This window comes from Clavelina lepadiformis, chromosome 6, assembly GCF_947623445.1.
Source record: "Clavelina lepadiformis chromosome 6, kaClaLepa1.1, whole genome shotgun sequence".
NCBI lineage: Eukaryota > Metazoa > Chordata > Ascidiacea > Aplousobranchia > Clavelinidae > Clavelina > Clavelina lepadiformis.
This window is the reverse complement of record NC_135245.1, coordinates 1,076,584-1,096,409: the sequence shown is the minus strand read 5'-3', so window position 1 is coordinate 1,096,409 and position 19,826 is coordinate 1,076,584. Positions and strand designations below refer to the sequence as shown.

Below are 19,826 nucleotides of genomic sequence, written 5' to 3'. Positions count from 1 at the left end.
ACCAAATACAGACTGTGCTGGCTTGTGGTGATTCCGTCTTCAATTTCTCTTGTTTATGTCGACGGTCTGATGTCACATACCGGTTAGTTTTTTACCCCTAAGAGACCCGTTCGTTTTATCCTGTTACACTGGAGACGTTGTCATTCTTGCAAATATAATGTGAAACGAAAACAATCCTGCGATGAACACAGAAATCATTTCGGTAGAACTATGTTCAAGAAAATACTGAAATATGTGTAAAAAACTTGTGCTCAAACGTTTGAAAGAAATATACAAAGTACGTCATTGAGCGCAGCGCACCTACTCTACCCGCTGCACAGAGTAGAATCTTAAATCACGCTGAACTCGAACCCTGGAATCGCCACTGGACCAAAGCGTTTTTTAAGGTGTAACTACAACTCTTTAGCACCACATACTGAGCGCTTTTTAATAAAATGGCAGCCAACACGTTGTTTCAGAGAACAACCGATTTGAGAGGGAAAACAACCTGACATCAATTAAAAAAATATCGGAAAAATGGATGGCTGATCTACTTGCCGGTTAAACGTATGCTGAGCATTAAACGTATGCTGCCTGTTTTGCTTTTGTTTGTAGTATTTTAGTATCGCTTTTGCATCATGTTGTTAATTTAAAAGATATAAAGAACAGATAATTCTGCCAGGAAGCCAATGACTGGAGTCTCAGAGTTTCTTTGTAATCACTGGTTACAACACAATGCAATGTGACAGCTGTGGTATAGAGGAAACTGAAAATCTGAATTTTCTTTGCTCCGTTTAATAAATGATGGAATGCGTACGTAGCAATAATATCGTTTTTTAAGGAGTGACGGCACAGTGACTAATATAGACAAAATTTTATAAGAATTTCAAACTATTGAAAAAGTTGAAATGTTGTCTAGAATAAATAAATGAAGTCCTCATAAATAAATGAAGAATTTAGGCGACAATAGCAAAACGCGATATTATCACTTTTACGAAACAGTGTCTAGATAGAATTTTTTCGCATAACCGCAGGTAACGCCAGGTGAAAGCCCGATTTTATATTTTTGCTTTTCTTCATCACAGATTGATAGGAAACCCATATATTGGTTACCTGAAAAAAAACAAAAAAATTCCTGTTTACTTTTGGACAAAAGCCAGGTCAAAAATAGGTGGCTTCTTTCAACGCCTGACCTACGATGACGTGGCTCTTGAAAATTTTCTTCGATTTCGTTTAATTAACTGACTTATGCGATTAACCAATGCTAATGTATGAGACTAAAAGCCTGAACATTATGCAAAGGACTTGCTGCCATACCGGTAAATCCAGTTACCTCGTTGCATGCGGCTTTCCCTGACGTGCGAACCTCTGCATAGGGATTGGAAAGCATGTCAGACACATGGAGCATCTTAGCTCGTTCTTTGCTTTCAGATATGTAGGGAAGATAGAACTTTATCAGCCAGTTGGAGATTGCACACAAATGCATGGACGCGTTGAAGCCGACGCACCTGACGGGAAAAAATTTTGAGTTAGGATACATTTGAACTTTTAGCTTGCATATTGATTGACGAAATATTTAGAGTTAAGTACAGTATAGGTGGGTATTTTGGAGAATTTTGATTCCTGCAATAAACGGTCTATAAAGCCACAATAAGCATAGAAAATGCTGAAACAGAAGTAAAAGAATGGAATTTACTCTAGAAACCGGCTATAGACTGCTTCATAAAGTTGCAAAAGTGTGATTTGCACCATGAGATTATACAGAGTTTGCTCAATGAACATTCCGCTACACTGGCTATTGGACAAGTATCAATGCATAGTGGCAAGCCGTGTAGGATAAGCATGAAGCATTGTTAGCACTTCAGGCTGTCTATATAGGTTAGATATGAAGGATAGTTCTGTAGACTACAGACTGCAGTGAAGGTTGTGTATTTCCTCGACAAACAACTTATTTTAGCCTAAATTTAAAAATAAGCAAACGTAAAAACGTTTTCCGTGATGAGTACGTTTGTTGTTTGTTGTTGAAAAAATGTTTGTTTATTTTTTGGTAGAAAAATCTTATTTTTTCCAGTCGCCCTTATTTTGGATTTCAGATCAATGGAAGCCGTGCCTATGGCCCTATCTGTAAGAACCTAAAAGTTATCATAAACAAGAGGATATTGTTACCTCACTAAAGGAAACAGGCGGCATTTTGACATCACAAAGGCGTTTACCTTCCCTTGTTACATTCACCGACGTCGTTGCAACTGCTGTACAGGATGTGGTTGGCGGACCCGTTGTACCAGTGGACGCCTTTAGGATAGGGACAATCTCTATCTCGTATGCAGACGCTGTTCCCGTACAAATTTCTGCCTCCGTAGTAAAGCAGGTTATCGATGTTTTTCAGCATCATCTGCGCACCGGAAGCATAATTCTTAGACCCGAGATCATCTTATTTTTGCTTTTTGCCTCCATTTTCCAACTCACCGACATATCGCTTTTGAGGATAAAGTTCATGCCGTGAAAATCTTCGACAATGAATTTTTTCTCTTCCAACTCAGCAACGAAGCAAATGAAATATCTCACTAGCTTCAAGGTCGCCCCGGTCAAGTCGGTTTTGGCTTTCGTCTTTCCACTTTTCACAATCGTTTTACTGAAAATTTAACCGACAGGAATAAATTAGTCCATTTTGTTCGTTGGGATTCAAAATATTTCATGTAAGTCAAACAATTGCGTCGCATTTATTTAGCACTTTAAAACCCATACCCGAATTTGGTGAGTTTGTAGCAACTTCCACGACTAAAATTGCTGTGATCTTTCGAAACGTCGTCGCACAAACTCATCCCCTGTTACCAAAGAGAAAAAACATCGAAAGTTTTCCAAACTGGCACCTGAAGTTTCGTAAAGAACGAAACAAGGCTTAATGCTTGTAACGCAATAACTTACAAAAACGTGCTCATTCACAATGCGGATGCGATCTTTAGTGGTGCAGACTCCAAAATAAGTAGGCAAGCCTATGAAATTCCATCCAAGTGTTTCTCTCTTTTTAAATTCTTCATATAACTTCTTGTAACCGGTTGTGTGGGCTTCAGCCTGGCGAATATTGATGGAATGGGTTAACAGCGGGTCATAAATGGAATTATCTTAAGGTACAAAGAGCAAAGAAATTAATACATTCCCACTAAGACCGGCCCGTCGGGTTACACTTGTAATCTCAACCCGCAAGACCGAAACCACAAAAATTTAGTAGACCGTAATTAACGCTAGGTGCGGGATGATATAAGGTGAGGGCAATTAACATGTCGCCACAGATGTCACATAAAGTGAATCCAACTGCGTAAAAATATAGATGATATAGTTTGTTTAATGAAGTTGTTGTTAATTTTACGTATAGGTTTTTTACTTACCTCTTTTATTTCAATCATGGACGAGGTGTTTAAATGTGATGGTGCTTTTCCAACCCTTACTGAAATGGTCTCATCCGACTCATACTTATGTGTTTTGAAGTCGGAACCATTTATTTCTCGCATCAGTCGATTAATTCCATGGCAGTCCAATAAATTTATCCTGTAAATGGTTTTATGAAATATCAATTGTGTCCAATAAATTCTGTTGTATCATTTCATTTTCATTTGTCTGGGAATTTTTTTGATCTCATTTCAAATGTTTTGCTACTAATATTCGTCTTACTGGAGTAAAAAATCGGTTCATTTAGTCTTAGTGAATAACACTTTAATAAACGTACTGAAATTACCGAGGAAATGCCACACTAAAATTTTAATAAAACCTGTTTGGATCTAAAAATACCTTTTGGCCATGACATGTACATTTTGTGAAGCTGGAGGCGGTGTGGTTGTTGTGTCCAAGGTTTCGTTGACTATTCTTGCACCTGAAAACACAAGCAAAATTTTATTTGTTAAAAATAAAGTTTATTTCAATACAGCTGTCGGCATTATACGACGCTCCATTTTATTAAGACCAAATTAAATTTCACAACAAAATCTCTTCAAAAAAGTACATACATGATTAATTGATTAAGTATTAATTTGTGCTGTTTCACCTTGAAAATATTTCTATTAGAAAAAAATAAAGTGCTTTCCAGAGGTGAAAAATTAGCAGAAGAAGACTTGTCAGTGGAGAGATGAAAGAAAACCAGCATTGGTTATCTCGAAGTAGAACGGTGTTAATATTAGTTTGAGTATCGGAATAATAGCATTGATGCTGCGGTAGTAATTCTGTAAACTCTCAGTTTTCAGTTTTTTCTGGGCTTGGTAACAGCTATAAGCATCCATCTTGACGTCAAATTTTTTCCATATTACGCTCCAGTTCTACCCGGCCGGGTTCCACCGAAGGTGTTTTGTTACCAGCTTTGCTTAGCACTGCACATGCTAAATGCGAGTGCATTTTGAACGGGCAAAACTTGGCCTAGTTGCGAACATTTGATGGTGGTACAGTATAAGTCTAAAGCCCAAGTGTGTTTGGAAGAAAATAAGGCATTAATCGTTTCGCAAGCGCCACAGAATGATTTGTTCAAAAGAAAATAAAAACTCGGTCAAAAACTTACTATTTGTGGCGTTAGCGACTGGTTTTGCATAAATCTCTCCACCGACAATAACCCGAGTGCACGAACCGTTGTGACAATCTTCTGCCTTCCATCCCGTCTTGTTGCAAATGTGAGCAAATGAGCGATATTCCAAAACGACGTCGTTTTCGAAGGGGCGGAAAGATCCAAGGCTTCGTTCGAGTCGAACTCCGTAAAACGTCCGCTCCACGCAGAGCGAAACCCGGCTAACATTCATGAACGCCTCGTACGTGAAGAAGATGCCCAGGGTAATGGAAATGAGAAAAAGGAATCTTGGAGACATAACACTTCCGGTACACCGAAAGTAGAAGTGTTTCTTTGGTTCATTGTAAGACATAACGAATATTGCGTTATTACAAAAACAAAAATTTTTTAGACTTTCCGAGAAATCTTTCGCCTTATATACTGTAGTCTACTACTATTTTGCTAGTGACTCAATTCTAGAAGAAAACAAGTGATTGTTAAAGCTATGACGTTAACTATTAATCGTTTGTTCTTGAGGGGAAAAGGTTAAGCTGTACCGAAACCTCACTGAGAAAGGTGGACCATTCTGTTATTTACTGATTTGCAAAACATACGTTTTAAAATGTGACGTCACAATATCGTACCACTGAAACTGAAACGCCACATCCTGCTTTTAAAGTGGTGAGTGCCCCCACTATAAAGGTCATAAAAAATTGAAATGTTTTAAAGCGGTTCTTTAAACAAAAAAAATCGAGTTTTCAAAAAGTCTCAGCAACCAATTTCGGTTTAAAATTCTCGCTACTGTTCAGTGGATAAATACAACTCACATAGACTGCATTGAAGTTCGTCATAATCGTCATAATCACTACAATCCTACTTCAAAACTCAGCAAAAACCTCAACTTTGTCTTCATTCAGCTGCTGTTCCGGCTACTTATGACGCGACGAGCCACAACTGATACACATTTTGGCTTTCATTAATTTGCCAACAACCATGTGTAGTACACCGGGCTCTTCTGTCGTAATGTAGTGTTGAAAGATGAATTTGCCCCAAGGGCTTATTACTAAAGTTTCTCTTCGTTGCTTGCATCTATAAATGGGGTGTGTCATTACGTACTTATAGGCGCCTTTAAAGCGATTTTCGGCGATAAAATTACGGGTTTGACGAATGGAAATTCTCGGTGAAGAAGTCCGAACCCGTTAACTGAGTTTTATTGCACCGCGTCTTCTTTTGTTGTCGTTTCAAATAACCGCTTTTATAGGACGAGTGCCCATAAAACGGCTCACTGTTGTAATAAATAACATCTTTTACTCTACAGACAAGCAACAAATTCATATTTCACGATGAAGGCTCGTCCAAAACGCAAACGATTTTATATAGGGGCGTTTCATAAAACATGTTTTACAAAACTGTTCGATTGTGTTTGTGTAAACTGCGACTGCTAGCGGTGACTATTTACCTCGATACTTAAAATTGACGATGATAAATGTAAATGTCTGTTTTTTCAAAATTAGTGTAAAATTTTAATTACTTTTCAGTGGTCAGCCAATTGGCTATACTAGGTTCTCAGTAGAAACCTCTGACCGCATTGGCCGGTACGCGTTGACCAGGCGACAAGTACATAGTATGGACACGCAAGCTCGTAGCCTGGATGAATTTTGACGGAGGCAAACACAAATATATCACGTACGTCTCCGGTTAAATATGTTGTTGATAAATCATATATTGTGAAATATAGCATAGAAATTTATGAACCGGAATTTCAAAAAATTTTAGGCAAGTGCGTCATTTGCCTCAAAATATATTCAATGCTTATAGGCTACAATGAAAAGGCTCCAGTAACTGAATCTTTGTCTCTCAGCACGCGCGGAGTGGTTGGCAGCAATTACCTCATACGTCAGCACGTCAAAGTCTCACACGTAATGAAATATCATGCAAAAATTATCCGTTGAAGAAATTTTGCTTTGTTTGTAGTCAATAAATCATCTAACATCTGTATATAAACGCTTTTGGCGTTGTAAGAATGACATATTCTACAGTCACTACCAGGACTTCTCAAACTTTTTGGTTCTGCGACCCCATTTTTGAAAAGAAATTTCCATGCGACCCCTTGAGGGGTAACCTAGACGTTAGTGATGTTAAAACTATAAACGTCCAATTACAAATCTCAAGATGTATTTTGTCTCTGGCAAAATCATACAAGTGCACACAATCCACCGAAGTACAGTAGCTGTAGCCTGCAGTAATAAAGGAATCTCGTAATGGAAACAGTAACGCGAATTAAAAATTAACAAAAAAAATTCAATTTATAAAAATTAAGTTTTTTTCACGACCCCAAAATTACATTTTGTGACCTCAAACGGGGTCGCAACCCACAGTTTCAGAAGTCCTGGTCTACACTATACAAGCCTGCATACTTAAACTCTTTTCATAAATAAATACTCATAAGCAGATCAACAGATATGAATAAAATAACTGTTTTTCAACAGAATCATGCATTCCTTAATTTAATTTACAGTGCAATGCTCAGAGAATTTCATTTCAGGATTTTCGAATCACATAAGACCTTTTTTTAGTTTCGTGAATATGTTCGTGGAGTAGGTTACCTACCGTAGGCTATAACTGTTACATTTATACCCTAAAAAGTTCTGTACAAAAAATTGACAAAAAGTAATCCGCTTTGAAGACTTTTTTGGCACTTCAACTAAAATGTACAGATAGAAATAATCAAGTAACTTTTCATTAAATTGTTAAGTAAATGAGAAAAATTGAAAGAGATCGGTGTATAAGGCCGCACAAGTCAAGCAGTTGTACAAACTGCTTCTAATTCAACCTATATACAGTAGCTACGCCACACGACAAGCAGTAAATCAGTCAAACATAAAAGCGGTCGAAAAATACTCCCTGATTTTTTGGGGGTTTCGCTTCTGGGTATTTCTTCCAGCACAATGCGGCTCCTTTCTTGGGTGAAATCTTGCGTTGTCATTTGCAATGTTAACCCATGACGTAAAAAGCAAGTTCAAAATCATGCTCTGTAAGTTACAAGTACTACCTGTAGAGATTGAAGAGTTCGATTGGGTTATGAGGAGATTATTACAGTGATGAAAATGGTGTTGAAATCACATAAACATAAACTCTGAGTTGAATTTAACGACTGGCAGACAACGTGACCGCAAATATAGTGAAACATTAAAAATCTTCGAACCTAAGCATTATGTTGTGTAGGAAAATTAAACTTGGCTTGAAATCTACACTCAACTGTATGCTGAAATGAACAAACCTGCCAGGTAACTTTTAAACTATAGATTGACCACAAAAATAGAATTGAATTCGACGCGTCACAACTTTCTATTTTCAACTAAAGATAAACAAAGCATGCGCGTCTTGGTCAACTAAATATCATGACCATGCAAAAAGATGAAAACATTCAGGTATTTTTTGAACTTTGAAACTTATAATCTCAACAATAAGTTACTTCTCTTAAATGGACCGACCACTTTGATATCATTTAAGTCACATTTCATTGCGATATTTCGCCTAAGGCAAGCGACTGTCACAAGTCATGCGGTAAATTATAACAAGTTTGCGAGCAAGCCTGTGTTTATCAAGACTGTAGCTTTCGTACACATGCCCCTAAGTTGCAGAAGAGGAAGAAGTCATCCAACAAGACGTTAAAAGGGTCAACGACAGAGATATATGAGTTAATGAGGGCAAAGTTAGATGCTTTAATTGACAGATGAGAAATCGTAAGAGCAACGGCGACGTTATCTTGGTGACAGAAGCACACTAGTGACGTCATGCGACGAGTTTGTTCAAAACCAAAACTTCGAGCCGTTGTTGTTGTGCTGGTAATCATAACATGGCTTATCATCTACCGCACCTTGAAGTGTTCAGTAGACTTCTATCAGTGGAAGAATATCCACACAGTGTATGTCGACCCAAATGAATTTAGAAGGGGATTCACCGGAAACGAGAAGGATTCAGATTATTTAAAAGCTACTATGGGACACATTTCCTACCTTCCAATTCTTTCTTCATCTCCACCAACATCAGACTGGATGTCTTGTGACGACATAAAGGAGCTTTTGCAAGAAATGCGCAACGGACATACCACATTTTTTAATCACTCACTTCATGAGAACGGAGATGCCGCCAATTTCGTCATAAAGCAATCGACCATCTTCAATGTAACGTCAGAAGATGATGTGTACAGGTGATGACGTCATTTAACAAGGAGATTTCTTCAAAAATAATGTTGTTTTGTTCTAGATAGCTCGATGTGTAAAATGCAGAGGTAGGCAGCCAGTAGGCCTACTTTGAAAGTACCGTCGGTAGCGGTACTTGGCGAAAAATGTACCGACGGTCCCGGTATTCGGTACTATTTTAAAAAGGTAGTTTAGTACTTTGTTGGTACTCAGTATTGGTACTTTTTGTGTAAAAGAAGCTGTTGCAAATGCAATGTTTGCCGCTATTATGCTCCCGGTAGAGGTTACTTCAGGTCAAAACATATGTGACGTTATTCGTTCACAATTTTACTTGATATTTCTTGATTAAAAACGATCAACAGACGCTAAAATTGGTATTAAGAATTAATTAACATATATTTTTCAAAATATACTCGTTACAATTTTGAAATTATCACGTGGAAAGTACCGAGTACCGGAACCAACTAAAATTTCTGAAAAAAAAAAATTCAATTCAGAGATTCGGCACATTTTTTCAAAACTATTGACGGTACCGGTACCGGTACTGAAAAAGTACCGCGATACAGTAATCCGGTACTATGGTACCTATGGTGAAATGTAACAATGCGCCTTCTCCCAGATATAATTCAGTTGTGAAAGAAATCGAAAACCTGAAGCGACTCCACTCGCTTGGTTGGAGGGGAATCCCCATTTTATACGGAGCGTGCGTCACCGAGAGCCTAGCTGTGTATGTGACGTCAAAACTCCGCGGACTGCCTTTGTGCGACGGATCCGGAGTTTCGTTGGAATGCGCCGCCGGCGAAGAAATGCGGCGGAGTGTGGAAAAGTTGGAAAATCGGAGTCAGGCCAGTCTAATGTGGATGTCAAAGGTCAAACGTAATTATAAGATGTCTATACTTTCACCCCTTTCGAGTGCGATTTGGCTAATGTTTACAAAACTGCTTTAGAAAAGAAAAGAAAAAATAAAGATAGAATGTATAAAAAAAACTTCTGGACAGAATTACAGTATTACGCCATTTTCTTTGCGTCAGCAGTTAGCCTGTTACTTTGAACAATTTGAGAATCACAAAGTGTTTATGGAAGAAATGAACGGATCAAGCTTCATCTTTTCGCCGCAAACGCTCGACATCTACCTGGTCGATTTTAATTCATTGATTTTCTACGGTGACGTCAAGTTGTACTCCAGGTAATCCCTTTTTTTATTGAGATTTTGTGCAAAGTTGCACACGTCATCATCGAAAAATCAATACTTCTAAGAAATATTCCGCTTGATGGCAAAATAAATTTAACTTATAAGATGTCTATTCAGATCATCTTGCAGAAGACACTCGGAGTGTTCGAGGCCGGGTGGCGAGCTGTGGTTTGGGAATGAAATGAACGAAATCATCTACCACGGTTGCGAGGAGGTCATGGGGCTATGTCTGAACAATTCCTGCAGGTAGAATCGTAAAACAACTCAGTAGACTTACGCCAAATAGACAAGCACGCGAGACTGACAATGAAGGAAAGAAGTGTTTCGGTTTATTTTCCGCTTTTTTGGCTATGCTAGAGCGTACCGGAGCCAGTATATGGGTACAAGAAGTTTAACAGACCTAGAGAATGGCAAACTATACCGTTAATCATCCGATTTTAAAGCGCGGCGTATAAAAAGTTTTTAATTATCGTTTTGCGGGTGATATTCATGGCCGGCTTACGATTTAATGATTTATGGCGGCTTTTATTTTTCTATCAAACCGAAATTTTATCCGGAGCTTTTTGATTGGTCGCATTTAATTGATAAAAGCCTCTTTTTGGCCCTCCATTCTTAATTCCCTGCATCAGCCTGTCTCACGAAATTTAGCTTTAATTTAGTTCATTTTAGCCTGTCTCGCGAAATTAGTCTACATATATTCGAGCGAGGTTTGATACCGTATTAACTTCATTGTAAGCAACTCATCACTTCATGTGATGATGTTAAAAATTTAGTTTCAGGCGCCATTAATCGTAAGCAACTATGGTTCAGTAAGTAGCAATGGAATATAAGGCATTATATATATAAGGAATATAAGCATACAAGCCTCTGCACTTTTCTCTAAGACGAGATCCCAAACAACAGGCAAAATGAATTTGAAGAGAGTTTTGTCGTTTTGTGTTTGATGAAAAAATAGGCCGCCCTCGATTGTTAGCTCAAAAAGAAATAAACCGCGGTTTACAATCGAGCAAATACGGTGCCGTAGTCGGTGTAGTGAATGAGCGTGTGCGCTCGCCTGGCCAACGCATGGTAAAAGAACTGGAAGTGGTTAGGACGTGCGTGTGCGATGCGTGACAATGAAAACTCCGCTCTGGAAGAATAACAATGAGCTGATGGGTTTATTTATTGATCGCTCGTCTGCCGAATACCACAGGGTAGTATTTCGAAGGTAAGTGCGGTGCTTACAAACTGCTGCGCTTTTGTGAAAACATCAGAACCTGAAGAATGGGTAAAAGGCGAGCATACACTGTGGAGTTTAAAATTGAGGTCATTAAATTTGCGGAAAAGCATTCAAATCGAGAAACCGGTCGACAATTTCAAGTGGACGAGTCAATGGTGAGACGATGGGTCCAAAACAAAGCTGGATTGAATGAAGCCTATCAGAAGCCGGGGCCGTCAAAAAAGAAGTCAAAGTTAGGTTGTGGGAGAAAACCATTGCTGTCTTCCATCGAAGATGAGCTGATCGAAAAAATTTTCAGTGAACGCAAGCAGCAGCGTCACGTATCCGCCAAATTAATTGCAGTTTGGGCTAAAACAATGGCTGCCAGGAATGGCTTGACTCAATTCGCAGCGTCTCGCGGCTGGATGTGCAACTTTTTGAAGCGGTTCGATTTGAAAATAAAAGAACGAACGACCGCCGGGCATTTGGTGCCGCTTGACTCCAAAGAAAAACTTCATAGCTCTGTGGATTTTAATGAAAAGCAGAGCGACCTGCGTGAGTTCAAACCCTCAATAATTGAAAAAATAGATGAAACGCCAATCTGTGCAGGCAGGTACAGTGCCACCACCATCAACAAGAGTCGAAGAGACGTAGGCGTACAGACATTTCCTGCCACAGGCTACGAGAAGAATCAACCGACTTTGTGTCTCGCTGCAAAAGCTGATGGGACAAAGATGGCATCTTGTGTAGTCATGCCACACACAAAGGTCAAGGAAGAGTTCAAATCTAGCTGGTTATAGGGTGTTGAATGACGATTTTTAGCACGAGCATACTTCCTGCGGCGCTAATCAGAGACTTGCAAAAAATTAATTGGTTTGTCCAAGCGTGAGACAAAAAGCTTGAAGGAGGTCATGATTATTTCTTTTCATGTTTGTAGAATTACATCGGACAGTGCAGCAAAGTTTAACAGAATTAACATTGTGATGCTGATAGTGTGGTAACCTTTATGACATCATTCGTGATTATGACACTAACACTGATGAATGGGGTTGTAAATAAATTCATAGACGATTACGCATTGTCTGCTGTTTGTGACGTTGTCGTAGAAAATATATTGCAGATGCTCACTGTGCCATTACAGGCGGCTTATAAATAAGTTACAATGAAGATCATACCCTTCGTCCACTACGTACTTGGAACGGCGGCTGTGCTGCACGCTTCCAAACGCGCTGTACACGCAGAACAATCGTGTTTTTTGTAGACACAGCCTACACAGGCCAAGCAATCACACTCAGCTGGTTATCTGGGAACAGTTTGTAGCGAAACACGCTGTTGATCACGCTACAATAGGATTAGTGCGGTATAAATAATGATTACATAATCACTTCAGTTTTTCTTTTAGGGGTTTCGATTCCTCACTTCACACCTGCGGGTTAGGAAGGTGGCTGATGACGTCACTTCTGCAATACACGCCCACTCATCCGTATCGAGTTCTCGATGACGTAGTCAGTTGTATGACGAGGGAAAACCCCGAAGCAAGATGTTCGTTGAAGAGTGTTTGTGAAACAGTCAGCAAATTTCTTTGAAATTAAACAAAACGGCCAGGAACCGCGCTTTCGGTTAAATTTGTCAAAATAACGTAGAATCGCAATTAAAGCTTGTTCCGTTGTTTCATTGTTTCCTTCAATTCAACGATAAACGTCGTGACACCGTGCAGGCATGTACAATGCAAAGTACATAACCTTGTGCCTTATGTTCAGTTTCTTAATCCAACATCTACACGTTCAGCCCGCGAAATTATCAAATAGCAAAATATTCTTACTTTCTGACGTAATATTTACGCAGTTTCCGTGTGTGGTCACGACATTTGACTAAATACTGCCGCTTGGATGAAGGAAAAACACAAATAAATCATAACAAAGTTTTTATAACGTTTTTTTAATATGCCCCAATGTATTAAAAACATCCATGAGTCGTAGAACGCGTTTCATGTCCATTGAACGAATCTCATCAATTTCTGTTCCCACGTACAACCCTGCTGCCGACGACCGCGGGGAAACTTATAAGAAAAACAGCTACAAATCGTGACAGAATTTCTTTTCACGTATAACGTATAATTAAGCTTCGCGAGACCAAATTAGAACGAAGACATCCAAGACAATCAATTACATCAGATTTAAGAGATAGTAACGAAGATAATAGCAAGGGTGGGTTCGTGGAAAAGTTGACCAACACGTCGACGACCTGTTATTGAGCGATAGGGCGCGCGCGATCTTTTTTAAATATCAGTTCTAGAAGAAACCTTGATTATGTTTAGCGCAGCTGACGTTTAGGGGGTAAAAGCCTTAGTTCGGTAAAATTTCAGATGACCGTGACCACGCCTGCTTCGACAAAAATGCTGCAAACTATTCGCCAACGGCGTTTTTATTTGACGGTTGGTGGTAACGCGACACCGAATGTTTGTCTGAACAATTTTTCTAACTAGCAGCAAAAGAGTGAATTGCGCGCTTGGTTGCTTGTTCGGACAACTAACGACGTTTATAAGAAAGTTGGAAGCTAGTCGTCAAGACGACCACAAAGCAAAACGGTACTAGGGTTTTTACTATAACTAATTTATCATTTGCTGCTGCTGTAGTTAATTTTGTCTGGACTCGGCAGTGGTATTCAGCGTAGATTGGAAGAAATTAAGTGATAATAAGAAAGACGCGTAACACGCCAGAAAATGCATGATTGATATCAGATATATTTAGTCGACGCATGGACAGTATTACGATGATTGATTGCACAGAGTTATACGTGATAATCGGCCTGTTTCAGATCGCTGGATCATGATAAGAACAGACATCATGTCATCATGTGTGAAGCAAAGTTTTAACCGAATAATGAGGACATTTATGTGTAGTTCAATGAAACGTGGGAGAGAATGTGAGCGACCTTGAATGACCTGATTGAAAAACTAAGAAGGTCGGATGTATCATGGGTTGTCGTAGTCTAAAGGAATTTGTACTCTGGGTGACGTGCTTCTTTCTGATTGGTCTAATATTTTGGAACCAGGACAGCGACTGCAAATCTGATAACAAGCGATCGCTCGCCGCGTCGAAATCTGGTAGAATTTCACCAAATTACGAAGGAAAACCTGACACCAAATCAACATTCGATGCGCACAATCCTAAACTCAGCTTAGGGGAAGGTGAAGCACCTAATGTGAGAACGGAATCGGTTTCGTTCAAAAAAAGCGAAGTCAATTCATTGATCGATTTTAGCAAGAAAACGCCAAATGAATGGCTTGATTGTGACGACATCAAACAAATTGTTTCCAACCTTGACGAAAAGGCTGAGGTTCGGTAAGTACATACAGCAGGGCTGCTTCGACGTTGACTTTCTATGAGTGACTGTGGATTTTCTATTTGTTGGGCCGACTGTAAATAAACAGTGTATAGCATATACCTGTATAACTACATCGTAATATAAGTTAATCGTAAACAAACGATCACTAGAATTTCTCTATTAATTTGTATCTGGCAATCTTAATATCTTTCGTAATCAGCTGACACGGGTATACGCTCGTCATTGTAATCGTTGGAAGTTTATGGAACATCCATTTAGTTGAAGGAACTTTTCTGTGATAGAAAGGAAAATGCAGAAGGCAATAAAGGAATTTATCTGACGTCAATCAGAAGCAAACGAGGGGATTCCCTGAAGGTGGTACTGAAGATGGCAACCGTAAAAAACATAAGTTGTGAAAGCGAACTCTACCGGTGAGAGTTATATTTGCTAAGAAAATATTTGCGTCGTTATGACCGATAACTCTTCCCAGCATTTAAGGAAAAGTAACTTGAGTTAATAGACATCATATACACTTCCCTAACGCAACATGGGATGCGGGTTACAGCCTACAATTTAGGCCTAACCAATAGCCTAATTTTATTCTCATACACTCATCAGCTTTTACTCAAACTCTTACTGAAGTGTTGTCATAGTTACACGTCCGCTTTAAGAGAGCTCGCCAATCTCCGAAAGCTACGTCATCGTGGTTGGAAGGGAATCCCCGAATTGTACGGAGCATGCGTCAGAGCCCGTGGGATTACCTACGTAGTCAGTCACGTGCCCGGAAGACCATTTTGTCAGGGGAGTGGAGTCGACCAGGGTTGCGCCATGGCGCATGACGTCAAATCCTACCTCACGGGCAGGGAAAACCCCGAACTTTTGGTGATGACGTGGATCACAAAGGTATGGACAAATGATGATGTAATAATAAAACGCTGAAGGTTCCGTGCTCAAATACCTTAAAGCTGATGACGCTTTCACAATTACGATAAGCGATTACATTAGATCATAAAAGCGATTCTTATTTATCCATTAGACTTTCATTACTTTTCATTCATGACCCTTTAAAGTTTAACATATCTCAAGGCAGTGTTGTAATGACTCCAGTTATTAACTTGACCCGATTCGACTGGAATCATGTTTTTTGAAGACTCAACCTGACTCGAGTGACGTTAATGACGTTATGTTGATTGTGAGGGCATAAAAACAACTTTAGGTAACAAAAACGGATGCTTTTACAACTCTTTGTAAAAAATATCAACCAGGCTAATTCATAGACAGCCATAAAGTTATACTAATCGATTCAATGCATCGCATAGTGTATGATTTCAGAATAGTTTTTAGACTAAACGTATTAATTTGACTCGAGTCAGAAAAAAATGACTTGGTTACAACCCTGTCTCAAACTACCGTAAACTATTCACAGGTGCCGTGTATGTAAAATGTAGGTTGTTCGGCTTTAATTTACAGCAATTGAAAAACAAAACATTGATTGTTGCTTATCCTATACACAGCAACCTTTTTAGTTTGAATCTGAAATAATTTCAGGTCACGTGTTTCTTCAAACAGTTTGAGGAAGATCAGGTTTTCATGGAGGACATCGCTGGCACAAATCTCTTTCTTGTACCAGACTCTCTTGATATCTATGTTGTCGATGCTGATTCCATTCTCTTCTATGGGGATGTCCCCTTTCTCTCCAGGTCATTTATTTGAATAGACTGAAAACTTTGAAGGACTGTTTACTTGTCTGAACGATGGTTGCGTTCTAAAGCGTCCGTCATTGTTATTATTTTATCGTATATCAAACAATGCGTAATCTGCACACAGGTGGACAGTCGGCACTTTGAAAGTGCGGTACCAGTAGTTGACAAAAATATACCAACGGTATCGGTACTGAAAAAATACCGCGGTACAGTAACTCGTTATGATGGTACTGCGGTACAGCCCACCTTTGAAGCTGCATGTACTCAAACATGTAAAATCAATATAAAAATCAAGTCTTTCCTTCAGGTCGTCTTGTAGGCTGGATGAAGATTGCTCGCGTCCAAGTGGCAACCTGTGGAGATCAAGTGCACTTAACCATAAGATTTACTACACATGCAAGGAAATTATGGGCTACTGTCAAAACAACACTTGCAGGTACCAGGTGTTCAAGCTTAATCGATTCATTGCAACTCCAAACGACATTGCTCAATTATTAAATTCGACTAAACTGGTTTCATCAAAACTTTTGCTAAATTTATTCCAATTTATTTATTTATTGCTCATTTATTCTTAACCCAGGGGTTAAGAATCACTGCCGTAGGCTCAATATTGGTATAATCTTTGATAAGTGTATAGTATATGAATCAGTATATATAAATCCTACCAATTGCTGTAACTTTTAAACCAGAGGCTACGACGCGTCGCTGCACACATGCGGGGTTGGAAGGTGGCTGATAGCCCCTTTCCGAAATATCATCCCGGATCGTTATTACAACGAGTTTAAGAAGATAATGCATTGCACGATGGAAGAAGATCCTGTTAATCGATGCAGAATGGCGGATGCATGCGAGAGGTCGGATAAGATGCTGCAAGATTATCTCAAATATAAATAACTTCAAAATTTTGTCGTGATGTCTTTAATTTATTCAAAGTTGTTGCATTCGTGATGTTGTTTCGTTTTTTTTGCGACCACGTGAACAACTGTCTGTTGAACAAAGTCAACAAAAAGCTTCCCGAATACTGTCGCTTTATGGAATATAGTTCAGCAAAATACATAATATTAACTAGTCGCTAGATGACACTAAAGCTCCTTTGACAGTTTTCCGTGATTCAGAAGTAATCTTTAAATGAATGTTAAGGTTTATAGCTTATATGGACAGAACAACCAAGAAGAGTGAAATACGAAAACATATTTGTTAGTAGTTGATACTGCAACCATTACTAAGTAGAAAAGTAAAAGTTTAATATTTGTTCTGGATTTGCCAGCTCATTTTGTTTGTGACCAACGCTGCGACCAGACAGGACAATCACAAAAATGTTGCAATGTACAAATAAACACGACATCACTCAGCTATTCGATTTTGTTGAAAAATCGAAAAGTTTGTATCAAAAACAAGCGCACGCAAAAAAAAACTTTGGTGAAAATCACTGTAGTTGGTAAACCTTGTTTCGATCTGTTGTTTCACTGCGCAAGATTTAATACGGAAATGCAAACAATCTACAAGCGACGAACGGGTTTTAAAGGCAAGGCAAATTGCACCACAATGTTCGGGGATTTTTGTTGTGAAAATTACGACATTTTCAAGTAATTCCTTCATAATGATATATGCTGGCGCGAAATCAAATATTTTCTGCAAAACGGCTATAAATGCAATTTACTAAAAATATGCATTTTGCTGCATGGGTTTGGCAAAGCGCTGCAATATCCGGCCGGCGTTGGTTTGCAAGCGAGATAATGAAGTCGTGTAAGGAAGATTTCATAACAGAAATAAGACATGTCAGGACGGCAATGATCGAAAACCAACGCTAATGTTTGAGAGAAATTTGCCGGTGATAAATATCAGACTTTTCAGATGGCTTTGGCCGATTCTGCAGTGCTGCTGAGTTATATTAAACTTTGTGAGGAAACACGGCAGACAGAGTCAGGTTTACGTGTAAAGTGAACTTTCTAGGATAATCAAACTTTGATCAACGAATGTGAAAAATTTCGAATCAATTGTTGTATATTTGTCGAATGCTATAGGAACCGGTTTTCTTTCATAATAATTAATCTCTTTTATTATCACACTCTGTTTTATTTCGTTCTTGTTTTTAATTTTACGCAGAAACAAAGCGATACGTCAGTTGTCATGAAATAAAAAGCATGAAGTCAGTTCGAAAGCTTCCACCTCGCTGAAACAATAATTACTTCGAAAAGACGACAAAAAAGCTATTCAGGGACTTAAATATTTAACTTCTGATCAGTCTAAGTAAGGGCTCGAAGTTAACTATTCCAGAATCCTCTACATTAATACATTTCTAAGAGTTAAAATGAAATAGAAAAAGAGATTGTATTGTTTTAAAACGTTTTTTGTTTGCAGATTTGAAACATTTTTCAAAACGATAATATTAACTCTCCTAATTCAGCAAAATGTATCATGTTCAAAAAGTTTTATTTCTGTTTTTCTTCGGTGAGTTAAGTTAATAAGTTATATGTAATGTGGTACAAAAGTGTGTTTAGAAATACTAAAAGCGAAAACAGTACGTCAAGCCAAGAGCATATGCACCAAGGCATTAACGACATAACTGTAAACTACCATGTCTGGAGTATGACGTCATGTTTAATATTTAACATAAATCCTACTGTAACCAAAATCATAATCAGCACGATAATAGCTAGAAAAGTCAAAAACAAACTCTTATTCAAGTTAAAGTTCTGACTAAAATTATATTTTACAGTGACGTCAATGTTTACAAAAACGTCATCACTAAACCAGACCTCAAGACAACTAGGATTGACCAGACGGAATATTACCGCAAAACCAATTTTGGAAAAAACAACAGCAACAACGAGACCACAAGTTCCCATAACGACAACAACCAGAAAACCTAAAACACCCCGTACAAGAACAACGACGACCAGGAGACCTAGAACAACCCGGACAACTGCCACAAAGGAACCAGTTACACCACGTACAACAATTTCGACGACCAGGAGACCTAGAAGAACACGTACGACAGCAACAACAACAACAACCAGGAGACCTAGAACATCCCGAACAACTGCAACAAAGAAACCAGTTACACCACGTACAACAACTACGACGACCAGGATACCTAGAGCACCACGTACGACAGCAACAACGACAACAACCAGAAGACCTAGAACACCCCGGACAACTGCAACAAAGAAACCAGTTACACCACGTACAACAACTACGACGACCAGGATACTTAGAGCACCACGTACGACAGCAACAACAACAACAACCAGAAGACCTAGAACACCACGTACGACAGCAACAACAACAACAACCAGAAGACCTAAAACACCTTGGACAACTGCAACAAAGAAATCAGTTACACCACGTACAACAACTACGACGATCAGGATACCTAGAGCACCACGTACGACAGCAACAACTACAACAACGAGTAGACCTAGAACACCACGTACGACAGCAACAACGACAACAACCAGAAGACCTAGAACACCACGTACGACAGCAACAAAGAAACCAGTTACACCACATACAACAACTACGAAGACCAGGATACCTAGAGCACCACGTACGACAGCAACAACAACAACAACCAGAAGACCTAGAACACCACGTACGACAGCAACAACAACAGCAACCAGAAGACCTAGAACACCACGTACGACAGCAACAACTACAACAACGAGGAGACCTAGAACACCCCGGACAACTGCAA

At 39.0% G+C, this 19,826-nt stretch overlaps 3 protein-coding genes across 4 annotated transcripts; 2 read left to right on the top strand and 1 right to left on the bottom strand.

Annotated features, from left to right (window-relative positions):
• Positions 1–752: 752 nt before the first annotated feature.
• LOC143462798 (uncharacterized) lies at positions 753–6,626 on the bottom strand. 2 transcript variants are annotated; one of them, XM_076961087.1, is made up of 9 exons: positions 4,523–6,626; positions 3,766–3,847; positions 3,366–3,525; positions 2,905–3,051; positions 2,725–2,804; positions 2,446–2,611; positions 2,193–2,371; positions 1,313–1,487; positions 753–1,092 (listed from the first exon to the last, which is right to left on the bottom strand). In XM_076961087.1, exons 1-9 carry the CDS (start codon positions 4,875–4,877, stop codon positions 985–987), a joined length of 1,452 nt encoding a protein of 483 aa, XP_076817202.1. In that variant the 5' UTR covers positions 4,878–6,626; the 3' UTR covers positions 753–984. The 2 variants fall into 2 exon arrangements, with proteins under 2 accessions (XP_076817202.1, XP_076817203.1); XM_076961088.1 differs by having other exon boundaries at positions 4,589–6,625.
• Positions 6,627–8,093: 1,467 nt separating this feature from the next.
• LOC143462806 (uncharacterized) lies at positions 8,094–12,768 on the top strand. The gene is made up of 5 exons (XM_076961098.1): positions 8,094–8,717; positions 9,329–9,578; positions 9,744–9,895; positions 10,019–10,147; positions 12,502–12,768. The coding sequence occupies exons 1-5, from the start codon at positions 8,302–8,304 to the stop codon at positions 12,683–12,685; spliced, it is 1,131 nt and encodes a 376-aa protein (XP_076817213.1). The 5' UTR covers positions 8,094–8,301; the 3' UTR covers positions 12,686–12,768.
• Positions 12,769–13,070: 302 nt separating this feature from the next.
• LOC143462803 (uncharacterized) lies at positions 13,071–18,283 on the top strand. The gene is made up of 6 exons (XM_076961094.1): positions 13,071–14,443; positions 14,729–14,857; positions 15,080–15,329; positions 15,975–16,126; positions 16,437–16,565; positions 16,819–18,283. The coding sequence occupies exons 1-6, from the start codon at positions 14,076–14,078 to the stop codon at positions 17,021–17,023; spliced, it is 1,233 nt and encodes a 410-aa protein (XP_076817209.1). The 5' UTR covers positions 13,071–14,075; the 3' UTR covers positions 17,024–18,283.
• The last annotated feature ends 1,543 nt before the right edge of the window (positions 18,284–19,826 follow it).

Excerpts from the sequence above, each read along its gene's own strand:
- LOC143462798 (XM_076961087.1), bottom strand. The coding sequence starts at position 4,877 with ATGTCTTACAATGAACCAAAGAAACACTTCTACTTTCGGTGTACCGGA. Across the intron at positions 3,526-3,765 it reads GTACATGTCATGGCCAAAAG|GATAAATTTATTGGACTGCC; the intron begins GTATTTTTAGAT and ends AACCATTTACAG. Across the intron at positions 1,093-1,312 it reads GGAAAGCCGCATGCAACGAG|GTAACCAATATATGGGTTTC; the intron begins GTAACTGGATTT and ends GTTTTTTTTCAG.
- LOC143462806 (XM_076961098.1), top strand. The coding sequence starts at position 8,302 with ATGCGACGAGTTTGTTCAAAACCAAAACTTCGAGCCGTTGTTGTTGTG. Across the intron at positions 8,718-9,328 it reads TCAGAAGATGATGTGTACAG|ATATAATTCAGTTGTGAAAG; the intron begins GTGATGACGTCA and ends GCCTTCTCCCAG. Across the intron at positions 9,579-9,743 it reads GTCTAATGTGGATGTCAAAG|TTAGCCTGTTACTTTGAACA; the intron begins GTCAAACGTAAT and ends TTGCGTCAGCAG.
- LOC143462803 (XM_076961094.1), top strand. The coding sequence starts at position 14,076 with ATGGGTTGTCGTAGTCTAAAGGAATTTGTACTCTGGGTGACGTGCTTC. Across the intron at positions 14,858-15,079 it reads TGTGAAAGCGAACTCTACCG|TTACACGTCCGCTTTAAGAG; the intron begins GTGAGAGTTATA and ends GTGTTGTCATAG. Across the intron at positions 15,330-15,974 it reads TGATGACGTGGATCACAAAG|GTCACGTGTTTCTTCAAACA; the intron begins GTATGGACAAAT and ends AAATAATTTCAG.